General features: G+C 35.1%; 1 protein-coding gene across 1 annotated transcript; it reads right to left on the bottom strand.

Annotated features, from left to right (window-relative positions):
• Positions 1-5,958: 5,958 nt before the first annotated feature.
• LOC131145014 (ethylene-responsive transcription factor ERF113) lies at positions 5,959-10,092 on the bottom strand. Its single transcript, XM_058094041.1, has 2 exons — positions 9,401-10,092; positions 5,959-6,802 (listed from the first exon to the last, which is right to left on the bottom strand). Exons 1-2 carry the CDS (start codon positions 9,561-9,563, stop codon positions 6,192-6,194), a joined length of 774 nt encoding a protein of 257 aa, XP_057950024.1. The 5' UTR covers positions 9,564-10,092; the 3' UTR covers positions 5,959-6,191.
• Between the last annotated feature and the right edge of the window lie 574 nt (positions 10,093-10,666).

Raw genomic sequence — 10,666 nt, 5'->3', positions numbered from 1 at the left:
TGCTATAAAGTAATGTAAAACATAAAATGCAGGTTGATTTGAAGTGTTCTCAAATATCACTATCCTCTCACGGATCCGTATATATATATATATATGCTCCCATAAAGTGATGATCACTACGAATTAATAGTGGAGCCCGAATTAAACCGCATGCATTTATCAAAGTGCCTTTGCCCGACTCCTTTTTGGCTTTATAAATTATTCGTGATTTTTTGAACAGCCTCTCTCTCTCTCTCTCTCTCTCTCTCTCTCTCTCTCTCTCTCTCTCTATATATATATATATATATATATATATATATATATATTTGATTAAAATGAACTCATGTAATCGATCGGATGTGAAAGTGATGATATCCATATTCCTTTTTTTGTTCTAGCTAGAGGCCGACACAAGCATGCATGCATGCCGCCTGCAGCCACATATATCTGTATAGCATGCATGGTCTTAAATCACTCACGTGTGTTGAACCAAAAATATTAGATAATGAGCATTTAGAATGTATCATCTAGTATATCTATTCAAACCGTTTGATTTGAGTAAAATTTTATGGTCTTTCTTTTGCCATTTACTACAATTGTATTTTGTCTGATTTGAGTTCGTTTTGTGATATATAGAATTCAACCTTCTTTAAAGGCTTTATGAAGAGTTTTAGGGCAGCCATTATGAGTGTGGTTTGTTGGGAAATTTGGAAAGAAGAAATAGAATGATCTTTAAGGAGTGAACCTCCTTAAGCGACAAAGTTTTCTGTAGATGCTTCTCTAGCCTCTTTCAGTGGTAGAGGACCTATTCTATTCTTTCAAATTTGGATTAAGAAGAGTTTTATTGTATTTTAGCTGATTTAGGAGGTTACTCTTGACTGCTTTTTGGTTGAAATTTTTTTTCTTTGGTTGATCGTTTCTTGTGTGTTGGTGTCGTTGTGGTGTGTTTTGCTTTGGGTTGTTAAATTTATTGTGTTGACCGTGTTTCGTTTTGTTCCTCAAACTTCTGACTTGAGTTTGTAAGTTCTGTTTGATTTCTTCGTTTTAATAAAATATTTACCTTCTCAAATATATATAAACATGCAAATGCACCCCTATACATATACATACGTGTTTTGCACAGGTATAGTGAGGGATATGCAAATTGAAGAGATTATTAGGGGAAGAAAAGGGAGCAAGAGTCCTTCTTATCCTTCCATATGGTATAAACACACAACATGCATGTTTGGTATTCATAAGTTTTTTATATTTATTATAATTTTTTAATTTCATTTTAACGTACTAAGGGTTGAGTTTATTCAATCCTTTCATTTATAGTTTATTCAATTAATTTTGCTATATGAAAGGCGAAAGTAAAACCCAAAATATAATGATCATCACAAATAATTCTGTTCAATCCAATTTATTCCTATTGAAAATTAAATTACTTAGGCTTCATGTCTATTGATGTTCGCAAACAATTTGAACTAGGTGATCATGTGTCTGTATTCATTTATGTATTTAGGATAAAATTATATAGGGGATTTGTCCCTCCACATATTCATGTGTCTTTTTTTTTATATGTAAAACATGGGATGTCATATTTATTGACATTGCCTATTTTCCAACTGTTTTACATCCAAAAAACAAACATACAGATAACAATGAGGGTTGGCTCAAATGGTAAAAGCGACTTGTGACTTTAATGACTCCAAGATCAGGAGTTCGATTCCCCCTTAAGACTTATGAGTTTACCTTGGTGAATTACCAGAGGTGCATCAATGAGCGGATAGCTTTCATCTCGTTGGCTTGGTGCCGCACCATAGTGTTTAAAGTGACGCGATGGTGGCTGAAGTTTTCAGATTATTTAAAAAAATTAAAAATACAATGAGGGACAAATATATATATATATATTATATATATATATATATATATATATTTATATATATAGCAATGTACAGCCAAGAGAACAGCCGGTAATGAAGGGTTAGGGTTATTCACTGCATGTGGCATGGCTACATATAAAGTGTATGTAGTAGGGAGTAGTAGTAGTAGTACTGTACGTGCATGCGTTATCTCCGTGGACTGAATTCTGAAAATTTACTTATATATAGTACTGATAATATTCCACCATCGTCATATCAAAAGCTGCCTGCCTGCCTACCCTCCAAGCCTGCATATACGAGTTCACAAGTTTGCTAGAGGAAGCTTAGATATATTCTACATGTTGAGAATCATGCAATTCACAGGTGAGGGGCCGGCCAAGTCTAGCCACCAATTAGTTTAATAGCAATGACGTTAAGCTACTATATAATCAAGTTAGAAAAATTGTTACCCTAAACTCTTACCTTATATTTGAGAGCATCAACTTTGAGTTTTATATTTGAATTTGTTTGAATTTGAATAAAATATAATATAAATTTTTCTTTTAGAAAATGTAATTTTATTAGAGAGTGAAGAGACAAGTCACGAGCTTGTAACTTTCAAAAAAACAATCAATTAAAGAAGCCTCAAACCCTTAAAGGTGAGTTCGAGATTGAAAAAAGGACAAGAAAGAAAAGAAAAAAGAGTACTACGATCAACCCCCCAATGCTGATAAAACATGCAAGTACTTTTGCAATTGAACGAGCACATATGTGTATTTGAACAGCCCCACTGGTACATATTTGACAATACCAATGGCGCCGTTTTAGAATATGTTTTCCTAAAAAATTTTATGTTTCTCTCCTTCCATATTTCTCAATAAATGGTTGTAGGAATTGCAAATTTGAAGCTTCTAAGAGACCCTTTGAGAGTACACAAGTTAAGCGCAAAACAATGATATTAGATCTTTAGGCATGACCCAATGGAGTAGCAAGTTTCGCCATATTGTAACCCAAATATGACTACTAAAAGGGCAATGCATAAAGAGATGGTCTACAATTTCATTATCGTTACAAAGAGAACACATTGAGGCTAGTGACCATTTGTTTTGCAAATTATTGGCCATAACAATTTTGTTTTGTATCGCCAACCAAAAAAATGCACTAATCTTTGAGGGGGTAAAGGGATTCTACAACAATTATTTAGGCACACTTTGATTGGTATATATATTCTTGTAAGCTAGAGACGTATTTGTAAAGGCTAGTCATCAAGAATATGTGTGTTGGATCGGATTCGTCTCTGCTTATTTGAGTATGTTGGAGAAGCTCATAACTTTAGCCACTTTAGCACTTTTTGACTAGTCAGAAGAAAGAGATTTGGGTAGAGTTCTCAGAGCGGTGACTTTGTAACCCATTTATTCAGCCAAAATCTTGTTTTTCTCCCATCTCCAATCTTGATCTCGATGTGATCCCATACTATTGCCTTCAATTTAACATAGTTTCCCCATAAACCACGTCCTAGGTAGCTTGCAGACATTGTTGGGGACCAATCACTAGTTTTGTACTTGTATTTGATGCAAATCACCTATTTCTAGAGAGCTAGTTTTTTCCTACTAAATCTCCAAAGCCACTTCCCCATCAAAGCTTTATTCACGAGCTCCAGCTTTTTAATGCCCAACCCGCCCTGCAATTTGTGTTGCGTCACTAAATTCCACTTTGCAAGAGGATATTTAATTTCTCCTCTCATCCTTTCCAAAAGGAATTCCTCTGCAACTTTTCCAAAACAAGTGAAACTTGTTTCGGAATGGATAAGATAGACAAGAAGTATAAATTTTAATTTGAAAGAACATAATTAATAAGAGTTAATCCGCCACCCAAAGAGAGAAATTTCAATTTCCAAGTTGCCAATTTTTGCTTTGCTTTTTCCACAATTGAGTCCTATATATGGTGCGAGTTTGGTGTGACCCCTAATCGGAGACTCGGGTATGAAATAGGGAATTGAAAGAGCCTAATTTGCTGTGAAAAATTTTGGCAATCGTGTTCGTGCCCTCCTAAACTCCAATTGGTAAAATGTGACTTTTGCATAGGTTGACTTTTAGTCCAGCAACCGCTTTGAAACACAGGAGAATGACTTGTAAGTTCCTGAATTCAGAAGAAGATTTTTTGTAGAAAATCAAAGTATCGTCAACATATAATAAGTGTGATATTGTGATGAAGGCTGACCGATCGAGAATTTTAGCTCCTTTCAACAGGTCGTGGGCCATGGCTTTCTACATTTTTATGCAAAATGTTTTTTTTTTTTTCATTCATGGACAAATATCAACTTAAACTTTTACATAAACTAGCTTTTTTCTTTGACAAAAAATAATTAGGAGAGAATGTTGATCTACAACCGCCCTCATTTGCCCTCAATCATACAATATATATGCATATAATGAAGACATAGTAGCCATTTTTTAAAATCATAAAATATTGATGCAAATACACATCCCTTGGCTCAAAATTAATTTATAGTTATTTGAGCAAGAAACTTTGCCAAATACACAATCCCTGAAATTAATTATGCTTCATGCTTATGTGTTAATTGTTGCTACATCTAGATTAACCTTACATTGGACATTTTTTGCAATAAAATTACAATATGATTATTTAAGATGCAAATAAAATATGGTGGGATATTAATTAATTGCTTATTACATGCATATATCTAAAGAGATATATTGAATAGTATTAGAATCTACCATGTCTTTGTAGATCCTTATCCCATAAATAAGACATTAATTTAGGAGAATTTAAAAGGAGATTGGTGTAGGGATTAAATAAGTTTTGAATTTCTTATTAAATTATATATCAAGGTGCTATTGCAATGTTTCCGACATTAATGCCATTTCATTTACAGGACAAGGATTGAGGATTCCAAATTCCCATGTGAGAACAAGATAGGAATGCTAGTAAGTTTCTTTCATGATAATGACAAATGGGGAGAGATAACCTTTGGTCCCATTTTGTCTCGACCTGTGTTACCATCGATAAATAGCATTGTCAAAATGAATCAATCACAAGAGATGAGCACAATTGTGTCATATATGAAGTTAATGCGTTTATAGACTATATATTTTTAATTTGAAAATTTTGCCAAGAAAACATTTAAAGTATGTTTATTTTCTTGACATAGTTGCAAAATATAACTTTTGTTTGATTACTCGGTCATTCTTCAAAAGTATGTTATTTAATTGAGGAGTATTTATTTTTTTATAATCATACTAGCTAATTATGTGTCAAGACCATTAATTAGTGGGGATAATCACTTCTACGCTTAAGTTTGTCCTTGGATAGTACATTTACCTATATTTGGAGAAATATTATATTTGCAGTTGTATTGAATTTCGATAAATGTAGTACATAATTGTATTAAAATTTGTACAAATTCGTCCAAATCCAAATCTAAGATTCACACTTCCAAATACTACCTTAAGGTCATTCAATTTGATGTAATTTAACCAATAATTTCAGCTGACAATATGCTAATTGAGATATACTAGCACTTTGACCTAGCTAGCAATATATACATGGAAATTAAATGCAAACAAGCTTTTTTTCAAATGAATAAAAACGTGGACAAGTAGAGGTGAATGTTTAGTTGGTTCAGTTAATTTGGTTAACTAATCAAATCAACTGAAAAATTTTGATTACAAAATATCATTAACCGAATCGATCGAAATTCCATATTTAACGAAATTCATAACCGACCGAATCGAATTTCGGTTAAATCAGCTAATCGATTTTAACAAATTGTAGTTTAGTATATATATAATATATAAAATATTTTAATATAATATATATATATAATTATTTATTATTAATTTATACTATTCAATTAACTAAATTAACCAAACACAAAAATCAAACCAAAAATCAAAATTCAACGAAAATGAAAACCAAACCGAATAAATTTTTAACTGAACCGAACCGATCGAATTTACTCGATTAATTGAATTTTAACCAAATTATGCTCACCCCTGCAAATGCATGGAGGACATGTACACATATTTATATACTTGAAAAAGAGAACAGATTATACATTTATTAATATATGTATGTAATTTACAAACCAGAATGCAACACAAAAAACCCTTGATACGTAGAATTATCATTCATATATTCTCAATAAAAATAAGAACAAATAACCCAATCATTAACCAATGATCATATTCAGATTCAAATATCATTCTCCATCAACACCACAAAATTAAGCAGTATATATATACTACTATTACTACTACTTCTACGCTTCTTTACGGTAGAAAAGACACCATCATAAATTGATAGGTCATCTCCGAGACCGAATTATACACTTAACTATATATGGTATTACTCCTTCTTAGTCTCCTCTGAACTAGAAGTAGGGTTCCCCAAGTTGGGCGCCATAAACCTCAAAAACTGCTGCTGCTGCTGCTGCTGCTGTTGCCTTTCCCGCATTAACGCGGCAACTGAAGACGATATGATCCCGGAAGGCGACGAAGAGTGCGCTGCTAGAGCAAGTTGCTGCTGCTGCTGCTGCTGCAGCTGATGATGATGAGGGGGATTAAATAAAGCTGAAGTTATATTTGGAATATCGGCATCATCGCTGCTGGAGAGAAGCTGCGCGTACTGCAGTAGGTCGGGGTCCTGGGACAGCGACGGCGGAGGGTTGATGACTGTGGAGGGAAGGAGGTGCTGTGGCCGGATGGCTGTGGGGTTTGAGGCGGTGCCAACGAAGTAGCCGAAGTGGGTCTTGCCCTGGACGCGTTCGGGGAAGTTGAGCTTGGCCTTTGTGCCTTTGAATTTAAGGGCAGCCTCGTCGTAGGCGATGGCGGCGTCCTCGGCAGTGTCGAAGGTGCCCAGCCACACCCTGGCTGCCTTCTTGGGGTCTCGGATTTCCGCAGCCCATTTGCCCCACGGCCTTTGTCTTACTCCTCTATAGTGTCGCCTTCTTGGGTATCCTTAAATCAAGTAGTTGTCAAGTAATTGATTGGTTAGGACAAATATACATATATATTCATCAAAAGGGCAAAGCCAATCATAGCCTTAATTAAGTGTTGAGGAGCATCAATATGCATAGTACTGTAATATTGACCAAAAGAAAAGTTGAAAGTTTGTGTCATTGTCTTTCATATTTCTTCTCACTCTTTTGTTATGATTTGATTTTTCCTCCCCAAAAAGGTTTAGGAGGTTCTATGATGCACACCTTTAAGAGTCCCAATTAGCGATTTGACATCTATATGATATAAATCCATCTCATTTAATATGATCAAGTAATCAAGAAGAGGAGGGTCCCTTTTTGAATACTTTAATGACATGTGAATTGGTTTGCAGAATAGAATGAGATAAGACAGGAACGAAAGGAAAATTTGAATAGAGGTGATGAAATCAAAAGAGAAATTCGATTTCATTCTCCTGATTCCGTTCCATTGTTACGTGGTAAATAAGCAAAGAGGCTATTTATGTAAGACCCCACATAGAATTGGGATAGATTTGCTTAATTGTGAACTGTGTCCAAATAAAGATAAGCATTTTTCCTTTTGAAAATAGTCGAGAATTCAAACTTGATGAGTTTAGTGCCAAGAAAAGAGATAGTTTAGATGTACAAATGGGTTTTGAAACTATCCAATCCTATTTTAAATAACCTAGGCAATATGCAAATGAAACCCACTCGCACGTACTGCCTAAGTGATAACATGGGATTACCCGGTTTCAAATCCCATTTGCGATGGCCAACTCTACAACAAAACTATAAAAATAACATGAAATTGTCTGAAGTTTTCTTGTATTTTAACTAAATTAGGAGAGTGGTCTCACTCAAGCCTCCTACCATTTGCAATGACCAACTCCACAACAAAACAATAAAAATAACATCAGATTATCTGAAGTTTTCTTGTATTTTTACTGAATTAGGAGGGTGATCTCACTCACGCCTCCTATCTCTATTTTCTTTCTCTATTGGGAGGATTCAAGCAACTTGTTGTCTTCTTCCCTTTAATGAAGTTACCCTTAAAAAAAAACTTCGGACTCTAGAGGGTCTTTCTTTATCCCTATGCCTAGCTCTCTAACTTTTTTATCAGATGGTTCAGACAACGCATTCGATCAGCAAGGTCGGCTCAAGTACTCCTACATATAGAATGCTCTGCTTGGTTTTGTCTTGCTGCTTGCAAGTTGCACCAGCTGACATACACTTAAACTCACCTTACTGAATTGACAATAACAAACAACAAAATAACCTGCTTGCAACTGAATCAATGAAGTTTCCAACATATATATATATATACTCTTATGATCTAAACCATAACAGTAGATCAATAGATGGAATTGAACATCGTCAAATTTTAGATCAGGGCTCAGAGCTAGCCTAATCATCAGCAATTAACCAGCGTGCACATGTGGCTTAATTATGCTTTTCTTTAGTTTTCAAATGGTGATGGAAGTGCACTCAAGGTATATATTATGTGGCCGTCTTCGGTCAGCTTTGCTGGGGAAGTCTATAATGCATGTGACTTTTAATTATATATATGTGTAACTTGACTGGCAGAGTATAGATCAGATAAGATATATAATGAACTGTTATTGTCGAGAGAGAGAGAGAGAGAGAGAGAGAGAGAGAGAGAGAGAGAATTAATTAGAGAACAAGTAAGAGGATAGGGCCCAGAGAGACTAACAAAATGAAAGAGCGAACTGGAATGATAGTGACTGAGGGAGGATCGATCATCAATACTCTCCATCATAATTAGTTGATTAGAAAATTAAATGACTAATCTATATTTAACTAGCATTCCTATGATTACCCAAGACCTAAAACACTTAAAACAACACTTAATTACATAAAGAAGTTGTTTAGTTGAAGTAGGAAAGATGGGAAAAATTAAAAGAAAATGAAAGGAAAGAAAAGAAAAGGGATCAGATAGATCTAGATCATAAAGAAAGAAAGAGAGTTTCTTTACGGAAAGCAAGATACATACAATGAACTTGGGTGTTGGGTCAGGCGTGTGAAAAATAAAGATACACACAGATTTGATTTCTGCCTCATCGAATTAATTGCTTTCTCTCTCCTATCCTTCCCTCCCTCTATATATATATATATGCACACATCCATCCAACCATCCATCTGCTACACGTACTGATGATGAATTGAAAGAAACATGAACAAGACAACCACCCAGTCTCTTTCAATCCTCTCTATCTACATATATGGGGATTAAGAATTAAGAAAAGGAAGAAAACCCAAGAGACAGATATAGATCGCGACACTTTTGGACAATTAGGGCCATCTGGTCCAGCCAATAAATGTCCAACCTTTGACGATCTAAACATACACATCACACATACATATCCCCAAAGAGAAAAACCCAAAAAAAAAATAAACACACATATATATTACACACACACACACACACACACACACACACACACACACACACACACATATATATATATATATATATATATATATATGTATGGCTTGACGGTGCACTAGTGCATGGACATATATATGTACTATTTAGTTCAATTAATTTAAAATAAGAAAACAATTAAATCACATGATATACCTTGATCTTGCACCGGCGGGTGAGATGGGTCGTGTTCGAGAGGAGCGGTGGTGGGTTCCGAGGAGGAGGACGACTGCACCCTTAAAGCGGCTGAGTTGTCGGCGGCGGCATCGCCGGAGCCGGTCCCGATGACTTGGGTGAGAGCAGAGACCATGGCGGACATGTCGGTTTGGGACCAAGCTGAGTGTGGTGCATAGCAAACTGCGTGCTGCTGATGCTGCTCGTCTTCAGCTTTCTCTTCCTCCTCTGGTGCTTCCGAAGGAAGTGGCCGCTTTCCATGCCTTCGATCCACTTTTTTGTGTGTATATTATATGTGTTTGTGTGTCTGCGTTTGTGGGTAGTGCTCGATATCAATCTATCTATCTATCTATATGGGATTCAGTAGAACCTTTGTTAGTGGAATATATACATATGGATGTGTGTAAATTTGCTTACAGCTGCCTCGTGGGTGTGAAGGAGATGAGGGATTAAGTGTTTGCAGATCGAAACAGTGGCAGTAGTGGGGAGGAAGATGGAGGAAATAGAAGAGGGAATATAGGGTTAGATGTGAGGGATTTTATTGGTGAGTGTTCTCTGCGAGTTTATCTCCTTTTTTTTTTTTTTAATTAAAAAAAAATCCCTCGGGCGTAAAATGTAAAAGAAAGCCTCAAGTGGACTGATATTATTACCTGCAAGTGCATAGAGTTTTGGTGCAATAGTTAGACATGGAGTAAACTAAAATATTGTATAAATAATTATTATAAATTAAGGGTAGTCTGTCCTAAGAAGAAGAGGTCATATGGCCCCACAAGCGCAAGTAGGGGAGTAACTTTACTTGCATCTTGGAAGGTGTGGGTACATGGTGTCCTAATTGGGCTCTACTCTTATATTTAAAGGTAAGCTAGCTGTTAGCTAGGTCAAATTCTGTTTGGGAGTTAAGCTCTATTGATTAAGAAGCTTATGATATTACACTTGTAATAATCTTATATGTAATCTCAGAAATGTAACTAATTAAAAATTTTCTTCTACTGTTGAAGAAACTTGAGGGGTGTTTTGAAATAGTATATGTGAATTAGCGATTTGGGGTATTTTTTGGATATATATGTCGTAATATTTTGGCTTCATATAACTGTATTTATTAAACTTAGAAAAAGTGAAGGAAAATATCAACAAATTTATGTTTTCATATTTTGTTACTAAGGAAAGTGAGAAAGACAATAAAAAATATAGTTAATCCATGAATAAAAATTTGATTTTACACATGACGGTTTATATTTCACTTCTTAA

Source organism: Malania oleifera, chromosome 12 (genome assembly GCF_029873635.1).
Source record: "Malania oleifera isolate guangnan ecotype guangnan chromosome 12, ASM2987363v1, whole genome shotgun sequence".
Classification (NCBI taxonomy): domain Eukaryota; kingdom Viridiplantae; phylum Streptophyta; class Magnoliopsida; order Santalales; family Ximeniaceae; genus Malania; species Malania oleifera.
This window is presented reverse-complemented; position numbering and strand designations above follow the sequence as displayed.